Source organism: Myotis nattereri (assembly GCF_964212035.1).
Source record: "Myotis nattereri genome assembly, chromosome: 6".
Classification (NCBI taxonomy): Eukaryota; Metazoa; Chordata; class Mammalia; order Chiroptera; family Vespertilionidae; genus Myotis; species Myotis nattereri.
In genome coordinates, this window is record NC_138081.1 from 13,563,386 (window position 1) to 13,576,841 (window position 13,456).

Here is a 13,456-nt window from a genome sequence, read left to right on the forward strand (position 1 = left end):
AGAATGGCTATTATCAATAAGACAAGAAACAAGAAGTGTTGGAGAAAATGTGGAGAAAAAGGAACCCACATACACTGCTGGTGGGAATGTAAATTGATACAGCTACTATTGAAAATAGTATGGAGCTTCCTCAAAAAATTAAGAGTAGAGCTACCATATCACTAGCAATGCCTCTTCTGAGTACCTACCAGAAAAAATTGAAAACATCTATAATAATCAAATCGACTAAATGGCCGAACAGCGAAACGACCGTCTGGACGACCTTCTGGACGAAGCCGGGGCTGCGAGGGCCTACTCTTGCATGAATTTCATGCATCAGGCCTCTAGTTTATCCATAAAGATATATGTACCCGTATGTTCATTACATCATTATTGTCAGGGGTCAAGATATGGGAACAACCTAAATGTCCTCCAATGGGTGACTGGATGAAGAGGATGTGGTACATACATACAATGGAATAGTACTCAGCCATAAGAAAAGATGAAATACTGACAATTGCAATGATATGGATGGATCTTGAGAGTATCGTGCTAAGTGAAATAAGTCAGATGGAAAAGGACACGAACCATATGATTTCACTCATGTGGAATATAAAACAAAGCAACAAAAGAAAAAAAACAAACAAGCAAAAAAAAAAAAAAAAACAAGAACAAAAAAACCTTATAGACACAGACAACAGTATGGTGTTTACCAGAGAGGTTGTGTATGAATACATATGTCAGCCAGCGAGGGAGGGGAGAGAGAGTAGGTGAAGCCATCCCCACCTGCCAGCTTCCTGTCTTTGCCTACTGATAAATAGGGATACTCATGGCCAGATTTTCCATTCCTCCCCATCCTGGTGCCCTCTGTCACTCAATTAAAAAAAGATAGGAGAGGGCCTGGGGGAGGGGCAGACAGCCTCTGCCTATAAAGCCTGTCTCGGTAGCAGGGTGAGCGCACTCAGCCGGCCTGCCCAGTCCTCTGCCTGTCATCCCCAGCAGATTTAGCTGCTGACAGCTGCTTGGGACTTTGCTGCCAGGCCCTGGCCCAGACCGCCTCCTCTCCTCTCCTCTCAGTGACTCCCCAGCCACAGCCCCGCCATGGCCCAGAAAGAAGAGGCTGCCGCCACCACCGCCGAGGCGTCTGCGCCTGCCTCCCAGAATGGCGAGGATCTGGAGAACCTGGACGACCCCGAGAAGCTGAAGGAGCTGATCCAGCTGCCTCCCTTTGAGATCGTCACGGGGTGAGAGCTGGTGTGGCCTGGGCCCTCCTCCTTAGAGGAGCAGGGGCTGGGGACAGGCCGGGGGATTTAGGACAGTAATAGCAGGAGTCAGGGTCAAACTGTGAGGGTGCGCAGGTGTGCAAGGTTCGGGCTGCTGGAGACACAGCAGCAATCTCGCTTGGCTTCTTGCGGTGACACCCTGGACCCTCTAGTCAGGGGAGGTAGGAGGAGTTCCTTGGAGGCAGTGCAACCACCGCTGAGGCCTCCTGGTATTGGGACATCACCCGCCTCTCTGTTCAGTCCCAGGGAACCTATAAGGACACTGGCACATTTAAATGTGGCCCCAGTCATAGGGCCTCCTCCCTCCCTTCTCTCTGCTTCCGAGTGGGCCTCTCCTCTATCTGCATGTCTCCCTCTTTGGTTCTCAACCTTCCTCATGCCGCAGCCCTTTAATACAGTTCCTCATGTTGTGGTGACCTCCAATTTCATTGTTACAAATTGAACATAATTAAAGCATAGTGATTAATCACAAAAACAATATGTAATTATAGATGTGTTTTCCGATGGTCTTAGGCGACCCCTGTGAAAGGGTCGTTCGACCCCCAAAGGGGTCGCGACCCGCAGGTTGAGAACCGGGGCTTTAGGAGGAGGAGAAGATCCTAAAACAGGATCATCCTTCCCCAGGCCTGAGTGAGAAGCAGTTTTGTCCTTGTTCAGTCTTTTCTGAGCTTCCCCAGGGGCTGTCCACCTCCACCCCCAAGGAAACAGGTCCCAGTACAGATAACAGAGGCTAGGCCAGGAGCTTCTGGACAGAAGAGGGACCCCACCCCTGTAGCCACAGCCCAGCCCGGAGGAACCAGGACCCAGAGCCAAGGGTGAGGAGGCCCCACGCAGGGGCTGCTTACAGGGTCCTTCTGTCTTATCCACATCGTGCGTCTCTAGGAAAAGCACCAAGTGGTCTTCCTCCTCTTCCCTCTGTGTCCCTTTAAGAGAAGACCCTGCTAAGTTTCTAAGCAAAGAATAAGAGGGGGATACGTGAGGCCACATTTCCTCCTGAGCTCAGGTTCCCCCCCCCACCCCCCCCCCGGGGTCCAGCAAGGCGCACAGGCAGAGGACTCGCACTAAGGGGCGTGGTGCCTTCAAGGGGCAGAAGGATCCCTGGGTGGCAATGTGACCTGCCACTTTAAGCTTGGCAAGTCGCTTTCCAGTCCTGCCTCCGTTTTTTTATGCAGGTTATGCTAGCTGATTTCCAAGTTCCCTTCCAGCTCAGGAATTTTCCAATTTCTAAGCGAACCCGAGGGAAATGCATCCTAATTCCAGAGGCAAGAATTCAGGGTAGAGCGTTCACCCATGCCCAACCAAAGCTGCCCTCAACCTAGGATTAAAAAAGCAATGGGCACAGATGAATATAGACATGGGGGCCGCCGAGAGCCGCAGGCCAGCAGAGTCCTTGGTTCCAGGAGCTCGCTATGAAAGGAGACCCTTTTTCTGTCCCCTAAGCACGCTGGTGCATGCTGTCCTGGCCACACAGAAGAGCACACACGTGCCCACTCGATGCAGGCTGTGATCTCCCCACACAGGGACAGGGTAGGCTCTGAACAGAATCAGACTGTGTTTGTTGAGTTAAATAGGCTTTGGAGTCCCAGGGTGGCGGGTCCTAAAGGGTTAAGTCCTCTCGTGTAACTTACATCTGTCCAGGTCTTTATAAGCATGGCAAACGTTCACATGCATGAGCTCATTCAACCCTCAGCACAGTACTAGGAGAGGGAGCTATGGCATTGCCACTCTCAGACGGGGAAACTGAGTGAGGGAGATTGAGTGAATTGTCTGGGACCTCAGAACCAGTAAGTGCCAGGTCGTCTGACTCCAGCCAAGTGACCTTTCCACTGTTCTCTTACTCATTCTGGTTCCCAGGTTTACCAAGCAGAGCTCCACCTGTCTCCATCTGCAGGGCAGCGTGGTTCAGAGGCTTTCCCTGACCCGTGGCTCAGAAAAAGGGTCACAGGTTGGGCAGCTTTCTGGGCAGCTCAGGGGGGAGGTGGAGCCCTGAGTGTTTCCTGGCCACAAGTGACAGCTGTGGAGAGCTGTCTCCTGGGCCCCAGGGGTAAACAGGCAGCTTAAAATAGCCCAGAGGTGCAGCTATCTCTATGCAGGGACAGGATGAGGGAGTGACTTTCCTCTCCTTCCTTCTCCAGATGCCCTAGAGTCAAAGGGGTCCCAAGCAGGTCCTCTCCTAGCCTGTCCCACAGGGGTGAGTCTGTCCATACTATTCCTTAGAAGTGTCACAAACTAGCAGAGAGCAGGTGGCTTTTTAGCAAAGAGTCTGAGGTGAGAAAGGAGTACTGGGTAGGAATAGAGAGAGATACCCTGCTTGTCATGATTCTAGTTTGAAGAGGGCACTCAGGATAGAAGCAGACCTAAGACCATCCTATATAATAAAAGCCTAATATGCTAAGTGTCTGGTCAACCAGTAGGCCATTCAACCAATCAAAGCATAATATGCTAATAATATGCTCAGGTCTCTCAACCGCTCGCTATGACGTGCACTGACCACCAGGGGGCAGATGCTTCGACTGGTAGGTTAGCTTGCTGCTGGGGTCTGGCCTATCAGGACTGAGCAAGATGGGCTGGACACGCCCTGGAGCCCTCTCACAGTCCCCTGGCTGGCCAACCTCTCATGTCCCTCCCCAGCCCTGATTGTGCACCAGTGGGGTCCCTCGGCCTGGCCTGTGCCCTCTCACAATCTGGGACCCCTTGGGGGATGTCAGAGAGCCAGTTTTGACCTGATCCCACAGGTCAGGCCAAGGGACACCACTGGTGCATGAATTCATGCACCGGGCCTCTAGTTATCAATAACTTGGAGGAAAGTGTTAAAAGGGGATCTAAAGCTAAAGTGGTGGGCCCCCACCAGCTTACATTGGCTGAGAGTCGACTGTGCATCTCTCTTCCCAACTCCGAGTTCTTGAAATCACAGTAATGCGAGTGTTTATGACAGAAGTCAGCAAAGTTAGAAATGAGGGTCTTTTCACTTTCTCTCAGTTTCCTGGGTGCTAAGCTAGCACCCCACTGAAAGACAGGAACCTCTGAAAGTGCGAGAAAGAGTAGAGAAGGGCTGAGGTTGGTAATGCTTAAGATGGGCTCTGAGGGTTAAGATTTGAGGCCAAAAAAAGGCCCCATCCATCAATGCTAGGTCTAATTTTTGGGCATCAGCAGTTGTTCAAAACCTCAGGGGTTCACTTACTCAACCTATCTTTCAGATGAGGAAACCAAGCCTTGGAGGGATGAGTAATTTGCCCAAAGCTAGTGGATGGAGCGGGGCGTGCACCCCAGGACCGTCTGACTCCAAATCGTCACGCCGTGTCTAAAAAAGCCATAAAGAGGAGTCGTTTATAGTCAACAAATATTTATTGAGTAGGAATCATTTCTTTGCTGCCTGTTTCCTCCACTACTATTTAACTTCCATAAGGATAGGGATGTTGCCTTTTAACTGCTTTGTCTCTAGCACCAAGAATAATACTCAGCCCATGCCCAACCAAAGCCACCCTCCACCTAGGATTAAAAAAGCAATGGGCACAGATGAATATAGACATAGGAGCTCGCTCGCTATGGAAGGAGGTCCTTCCTTCCATAAGTATTTGTTGGTAATAAATATTTGTTGTTGAATAAAGGAGTGAACTAATGAGGAGCACCTATTGTATGCCGGGCTCTCTGCAAGGCATTGGGATAGGGAATTAATTGCAGGGGAACTTCTCAAGGAGAGAAATTCAGGGTGTATGAAGATCCAGCAGCAGTAGGCCCAGAGAGGATTTCACTGGTCCCTGGCTGCCTCTGGACTCAGCATGCTCTAGGGAAGCACCAGGCCACCAGGATTGGTTGTGTCCCATCTCTCCATCCAGTGATGGGTGACTGACTGTGGCTTAGCCTGGCAGCACCTGTATGTTTGTTTTTGCCTCTAGTTATTTGTTTATGATTTTGTAACAAGCTGAACCTGCTATCAAGGGGTTATTATGGAACAGAGATGAATGACACATGCAGTGATTTCCCTTCTGGACACTGCTTTAGCTTCCAGTAGTTTACTCTGGCTGAGGGACAAGGCAGGGTTCAAAGGAAAGGGACAGGCAAGGAGTGAGGGGCCTTCACACCATTGTTAATGCCACAAGCCCCACACCCCTTACTCTGGACTCTGGAGCATGCTGGGAAGGTTTGGTCCATAAAGAATAGAAGACAGGACGGCATGGCTCAGTGGCTGAGTGTAGACCTATGAACCAGGAGGCCACCATTTGATTCCTGGTCGGGGCACATGCCTGAGTTGCAGGCTCGATCCCCAGGAGGCAGCCGATCAATGATTCTCTTTCATCACTGATGTTCCTATCTCTCTCTCCCTCTCCCGTTCTCTCTGAAATCAATAAAAAAAATATATGGCTCGTATCTCGAAAAACTCGTTACTTGGGACACTCGTAAGTCAAGGCCCCACTGTATATATCAGAGGCCCAATGCATAAAAATTCATGCAAGGGGCTCAGCCCCCGCCACTGTGGCTTCATCCAGAAGGATGATCAGTCTAATTAGCATATTATGCTTTTATTATTATAGACATGTGTGCATATATATTTACACACATGTATATGTGTATATACATACATACATGTATATATATGTATACACACATATGTATATATACACACATTTACTCACATCCCTTCCCCTCCACCAAGCAGACCATCATCCCAATTTTTTTCTAGATATCTGGAGTCTCAGTTTCCTGCCTAGAGAATTGCAATGCCCAGTCCAGTACCCTGGGTCTAAGCAGATGAAGTGTGAATGGCCTTGACTGCAGAAAGTATGAGAAAGTGGTACTTAAAGAGGCTGGGGGTAGGAATAAAGCTATTGGTTTCTGTGCCTGAAGAAGCAACTGAGCCCAGGTAAAAAATTCTACCATCTGCATCTCTCTCCTGACCACCACTCCAACACACACACACACACACACACACGCCACTTTAGCAGTAACTTATCTGCTGGGGTTCAGAGTATAAGTAAATGTGGTCCACCGGCATATCATACTACTTAGAAAAAAATGTTTGTGATAATTTAAGAAGTGTCACTGTTTCCCCTTCTACCAGTGGGCATAATAGTGTTGGCTTAGTTTGTGATTCTGTATAATCACCCAAGATGACCATGTTGTCTTAGCTCCCTGGGGAAGTTTCAGAGCTCTACCAACTCTGTTGCCCTGGTTTCCCTCAGGGGCCCAGCTCTTTCAGTCTGTGGGAAATCCCAAAGAACATCACTTGATCTTTATGCTCCTTCCAGAAGACCAAACTGGAGAAGCCAAGCAAACCCAGTCTCCGAGGAAGCCCAAAGGAAAGGCTAGGAGCCAAGGCCTTCCCTGACTATCCTTTGCCCCTTGAAAGCACTTCCCTCCCTGAGGCATCTATTTTGTCTTTCTATTGTCTCTGCTGAGGGGCAGGGTAGACCATGAGGCTGCTGGCCAGAGGGGTTGGAAAATGATATTTATAGAAGTGAACTTTCCTCCTCTCCCTTGGGTTTCACGTTTCTCTCGGCCCTCTCCCCTTGCCCAGGGAAGGACGAGGGAAAAACACCAGGGCTTAAGAGGGGCTGAGAAAGCAGCAGTCTCAGACCATCAGGCCAACCAGCAATTGCACGCTGGGCCAAATTCATACTCTAGGCTGGACTATACTTGGCCACGTTGGTGCAATTCTTCTGGGGGTTCCAGAAGGAAACCCGAGGGACCACTGACAGCCATTGCTGAAGCCCCCAAGCCAATCACAGTCATGAAAACAGCAGGTCCTCCAATAACCACGTCTTTTTCAACGTTTCATTATAACATTGATGAGATGCCATTGGAACTTATCTTGTTTATATCGTTTAGCCTATGGTAAAATTGGGTTCTTATATATTGTTTTGGTTAAAGTTGCAGAATTTATTGACAACATGAAGTGAGGACTTCTGAGAATCTATCATACAGGTGGCTCTGGATTAGACGCGGGGAGGGATGGGGTGGGGTGGGGTGGCGTGGTCTGGCAAAAGGCCTTGAAGAGCAAAAAAGGACTTGGGAGAGAAAGGTAAGCTCTGTGCTTCTTGGAAGGGAAAAGCCACTCTGGAAGAGAAGGGGTCATTTAGCAACCGCAAAGTTCAGGAGTGGTCTGGTGGGTGAGTTTATTAGGGAGAGCTAATCCCAGCAGGGGCTGAAAGAGGAGAGGGGCAGCATCGGGTCATCCATTCTCCCAGAATACTAAGTCAATAACAAACACATCCAACCGGGGACAGAGGGGCTTAGAGAGCTAAGTATAGCACCCAAAGGAATCCCTGGGGCTGGGTCCTCAAACACATCCATCTCCAAAGTGGAAACTTAACTTGCCAGCAAGGGACACGGAAACTTGGGGAGAATAAAGTTGGTGATGGGAGGAAGGGCACACTGCAGGGCAACAGCTCAAGTTTACTCAGCTCTTTGGCACCTGCTGCTTACCCCTAACAAGCCAAGGCCCTGGGATGCCAGGGATTCCCCGGCAGCCCAGGGAGTTAGCTGACCTCTTTGGGGAAACAGCAGGCAGGGAGAGAAGCAGCAGAGAAGTTAATGGTTGCCTCAGAATATCTTCTGGGGCAGCCAGAGACATTGCACTTTTGTTTTTACTTTTATTTTGAGAATTGTTATGAGTTTATTTGAGCCAAACTGATGACATCTGCTGGGGGGCAAGATCTCAAATGCTTCCCAGAGATGACATTTTTTAAAAAGAAAACATTCAACCTGTTCAGCTGGTGCTAGTCATCCCCTGCTCTCCCTCTGGCACTTTCACGCTCTCCTATTCTAGCCTCCTTGGCCTTCAAACCTGCACAAATCTTCCTATTTTAGAAAAACACCCCCCTACATATGAAGATAGAAACAACCTTCAACTCTGATGTCCTGTCTTGTAGTCTGTCTGCACTTTTCTCCCCTTCTTCTTAACTACTAAACTTTTCAAAGTCTGGCCGCAGTGGCTACGTGTTTGAGTGTCGACCTATGAACCAGGAGGTCACATGCCTAGGCTGTGGGCTCCATCCCCAAAAGGGGGCATGCAGGAGGCAGCCAATCAATAATTCTGTCTCATCACTGATGTTTCTATCTCTCTCTCCCTCTCCCTTCCTCTCTGAAATCAATAAAAATATATATTTTTTAAAACCGGCCTTTTTCTGCTTCTTTCCTTTCCTTGTCATCCATCTCCCCTTGAAGCCACTGGACATATTCACCACCAAGTCTGGTTTCCTCAGACTCTAAGTGGGCTGTCTCTATTTCAGGCTTTCTCCAGCCTCACTCTGTCTGCTGAAAGTCACCACAGTCCTCTTCTGTGGGCATGACTTTTACTGTCTTTCTCTCTTTTCTTTTCTGTGCACCATTCCGGAAGTACTGCAAGAGATAAGCAGAATAGACGGAGCAAGCTCCTACTCCACCTCCCTGCTCCAAAAATTCATTTAATATATCATCCTTGGGTAGAGGCCGCATCGGGTATTAAACTGGTAAGAACAGATACTATGCTCGATCTTAGCCAAAGAGAAGCGATTTATTGTGTCTTTTGTTACTCAAGAACCTGTAACGATTCTCTATTGCCTCCTGAATCAAGGCTAAACTTTCAAGAGCCTTCATATGTCCTTCACTCTGCCTACTCCGTTTTAGCAGTTTTCTATTGTTTGCAGCTGTCTTATTTATATCTCTTCTGTCCAGCTGGAATCTAGCTGCTAGGTTATAAGCATCTGGAGGGTAGGGGCCAAATCTTAGAAGCTAAATCATATCAAGATACCCTTAGTGTGGCCTCCAAGATAAAAATTCTAGGACAACCTTTCTTTCACTTGAGGGAAAAGACAGGCTTGAGAAACAGTCAGTAGGAGAGCGTGGTGGCACTGCAAACTGCAGGCCATTCTGTGGGGAAGATGCAACATACATGAATGACAAGGAGGAGGAACGAAGTATGAAATGTTCTGCGAAGTCTTTGTCCTGCTGTCACGAGAAATTGTATATGCTTGCTACTTTGTAAAATTACTATTTGAACACTGCTTTTCAAACCTGGCCACAAATTAGGATCATCTGGAGAGCTTTTTAGTATGCTGATGCCTGGCCCCTCCTACCCCCAGATGTTTCTGATTTAAATAGTTTTGTGTGGGGCCCAGGCATTACTGGCATAGCCTTCTAGGTGCTTCTAATGTAGAGCCAGCTTAAAGAGACATTGGCTTAGAAATGTAGGCGTGCGTTGTGACAGCAAGTGATGTTGGTTGTTTGGAGACCCTTCCTGATGGGGTGACCAGAATGCACCCCTCACCCCAAATTCTCTTTCCTCCAGAGAAACCCTGTGGGATGCCTTCATGCCTTTTTGTCCCTCATGCCGAGGAGGTCTGGCCCTACTAAGGACTCATCATTCTCTCTTCTTTCCTGTCCCTTTGTCTTCTCCACCCCACAGGGAGCGGCTGCCTGTTAACTACTTCAAGTTCCAGTTCCGGAATGTGGAGTACAGCTCGGGGCGGAACAAGACCTTCCTCTGCTACGTGATTGAGGTGCAGGACAAGGGGGGCCAAGTGCAGGCAACCCGAGGATACCTCGAGGACGAGCATGCAACCGCCCACGCGGAGGAAGCCTTCTTCAACACCGTCGTGCCCACCTTCGACCCGGCCCTGCGCTACAACGTCACCTGGTACGTGTCCTCCAGCCCCTGCGTAGCTTGCGCCGACCGCATCATCAAAACCCTCAGCAAGACCAAGAACCTGCGCCTGCTCATCCTGGTGGGGCGCCTCTTCATGTGGGAGGAGCCCGAGATGCAGGCTGCGCTCAAGAAGCTGAAGGAGGCGGGCTGCAAGCTGCGCATCATGAAGCCCCAGGACTTCGAGTACATCTGGCAGAATTTTGTGGAGCAGGAGGAGGGCGAATCCAAGGCCTTTGAGCCCTGGGAGGACATTCAGGAGAACTTCCTGTACTACGAGGAAAAGTTGGCCGACATCCTGAAGTAGGCGCCTGCGCTCAGCCTCACGTGAGTCAGGGCTGAAGGCTGGAGGTCAGGTGGAACAAGTGGGGTTAGATTTTCCTTGGGAAAGATTTGATTTTTCTGCTTTGGGTTGACTGTAAAAACATTTTAGACCAGCGGTTCTCAACCTGTGGGTCGCGACCCCTTTGGGGGTCGAACGACCCTTTCACAGGGGTCGCCTAAGACCATCGGAAAACACATATAATTACATATTGTTTTTGTGATTAATCACTATGCTTTAATTATGTTCAATCTGTAACAACGAAAATACATCCTGCCTATCAGACATTTACATTACAGTTCACAACAGTAGCAAAATTACAGTTATGAAGTAGCAACGAAAATAATTTTATGGTTGGGGGTCACCACAACATGAGGAACTGTATTAAAGGGCCGCGGCATGAGGAAGGTTGAGAACCACTGTTTTAGATCCTCTCTCCTTTTATTTCCTCTAAATTCCTCTCCCTAAATCCTTTTCCCTCCTACTCTTTTATATCAGACTAACTTTCCCTATAACATGGAATCGTAGGGGGGACAGGAATCTGAAAGCTTTCATGAGAAGGTCTGTATTAAGGTTTAGATGGCACAAGAGCCTACTACTGGAAAACAGCCTAGAATATATTTCAATCCCCTAAATATGCCCCCATGGGCGTGTATCCAGAATTAGTAATGTAGATGCCTTGCTCCCACCTACATTTGCAATGCTACCATTCCATTTTTTCCTCTAAAGCAGGTGTTTCATTCTATTGGGGGTAATTTTTTTTTTTCCATTTTTGATACTTTTGAAATTCCCCAATTTTTGGCCAGAGCAGCTTTCATGTTTTCAAACAAATGATTCTGCTTTGAGGGAGACCAATACTTGCTGTGTGAATGTATAATGCGAGAACATTTTCCCAATGTTGAAAAGACAGAACTCAGAAAAAAATGCTGAATGCAAGGATGGGGATAATATAGCAACGCGCTTTTCCATGCAGGAATGTTTAAAGGGTTAAAAAGATGTTTGTAAATTAGGCCGCCGCTCAGAAGTAGCCTCCTACAGATATCAAGATCTAATAGGAGAACTGGAGGTAAAAATTAGCTATTTAAGTAAATAATTAGGACACAATTAAGGCCGATTTGGCCTCTTGCTGAGGGTAAATTAGACTCTTACAGAAACAGGCCAATTACCCTCAGGAAAGAGGGTAAAGAATTCTTTACTATCTTTTTTTGAATTTGGTCTATTCTACTTTGCTCCCACAGCAATGCTATGTATGACTAAGTCCCTTTACTAGGCCTGAGTTACTGATCAAAGTCCTCCGGTAACAAAATTAAGAAACCTTAATTTTGGAATAACATATTACTAAAACACAAAAGAAGCATGCTTCCATGAAGTTATTCATTTTTGGTGTCTCTCTTAATACTTAAGATTCACTTCATAAACACGTTTTGAAAATATCAATTTCTGGAGGTTGGTGTTGGCAGGAGTGTGCTATTAGACATGCACTCAGGGTGCCTGGTCATCCTCCAGATCAGTGGTCGCCAACCGGTGGTCCGTGAGGTCCCAAAGGTTGGCAACCGCTGCTCCAGATGAGCACTCGCCAATCCATAAAGACACAATTTTCAGCCATTTCTTACAAAAGAAACCAGCACCCATTCATTGAATTCAGTGAGACTATGGTCAGGTAATGTCACGTGGTACTCTATGCATATAAAACAAGACACCACTTTACGTAGTATTACAATCAGATTTCTAAGGGTGACGTTTGAAGATACAAAATTAGCTTTTAAATTCCTTGAAGATTTTATTAGGGTAATTATAAACCCTACATAGATTCTACAGAAAGACTAGTAGCTTAATTTTTAACCCTAGTATACTTCTTAAACATCTTTCAGAGTCATGGGCCACTTCTTCCAGCTGCCTAACTAGCAGGTCCTCAGGGATTTGTGTATGTTGTTGTTGTTTTTCCCTCATTAAGTCAAATGAGATGGCTAAATCTGCTATAAAAATTAAGCATTTCAGGGAAGATTAGAGCTTTTAATTTTAGATAATTGAGGGTTGTACCTTATGCTAATCTAAACAGAAGTAAATAGATAAATCAGCTTGATGGAAAAAGTGCATTTCTAAGTCAAATTCTTCTTGAAATATTATTGGACATTTTCCACATTATAAGCCTCTTTCCACTAGTGGACATACCTATATTATCTGGACCCATTATTAACATGCTTCCCAGTACTCTATTTGAGTTGCTCATGTTCCTGAAGGAAAAGGTTAAAATGTACTAAGTTTAAAAAAAAAATAGAGTTGTTGCCTACAAGACCAAACAAACAACTCTGCTTAATTAAAATAATCCCAAGAAATAGGCATTTGCTAAAGAAAAATTTCCTCATATTTCTTATTCCATCTTTTTAAAAAATGACAGACTAGGATTTAGCCATGTATTCAACTCAAAAGAACAGAGTTAAAACAGATCTCTTCTGGGCTTTTCTGTGTGAACCATACCAAACATGAATGGAACAGATTCAACCCTGGGTAAACCAGAAGTCACAGGACACAATGGAGAAATTCTGGGACTTGGGGAAGGCACACAGAGACAGTAATTAAAACAGAAAATTCTTCATTGTTTGGGGCCAGCACGGCTCTCAGTAACATGTTTTCTGTTTTCTCAAGGTCTGCCTGCTGCCAAGAGATGGCGGTGACATGTATGGGCATCTGGGACACGCCTGACTTCCTAATACCACGTGGAGCTGGACAACATTTAACACCAACCAATCCCACTGCACAAGACCCTCTAAGGACTCAAAATATACTTCTCATGCTATAAATCATTTTAGCGGTGCCTCTCTCTCTAAGGCTGCTCTTGGGAAAGAAGAGAGTTGCAAGGAGAAATAGCAAACATATATGGGCACCAAGTATCATGGGTCTGAGGGTCCTAATTATTCCCCCAAATGGGCTGCTTAAGGCAAAGAGCCTCGGACCCAAGATCTGTGCAGATTTTTTAAATATGTCCAGAAATGCATTTATGTTAAGTTGGTCTTTTTTTTTTTTTAAAGAAAAATAAGCAGCAATAATAAAAGTGGCGTGGTTTTTCTGTGACCAGGTTTTTAAAGAAAGTTGGACATTTAGATGTTAACTATGGACAGCAATGAAGTCCCAGGAATAGGGATTTCCCAGGCTACATTTTAAGTGGGAGGGAAGCTTAAATCAGAACCTGGCTAGGCAACACAGGATACTAACTCTCCCATGTAGACTTCTCATCCTGGTCTTGACCTTCAT

At 46.8% G+C, this 13,456-nt stretch overlaps 1 protein-coding gene across 1 annotated transcript; it reads left to right on the forward strand.

Annotated features, from left to right (window-relative positions):
- Positions 1 to 936: 936 nt before the first annotated feature.
- APOBEC2 (apolipoprotein B mRNA editing enzyme catalytic subunit 2) lies at positions 937 to 13,323 on the forward strand. Its single transcript, XM_081093610.1, has 3 exons — positions 937 to 1,223; positions 9,646 to 10,209; positions 12,851 to 13,323. The coding sequence occupies exons 1-2, from the start codon at positions 1,081 to 1,083 to the stop codon at positions 10,187 to 10,189; spliced, it is 687 nt and encodes a 228-aa protein (XP_080949736.1). The 5' UTR covers positions 937 to 1,080; the 3' UTR covers positions 10,190 to 10,209; positions 12,851 to 13,323.
- The last annotated feature ends 133 nt before the right edge of the window (positions 13,324 to 13,456 follow it).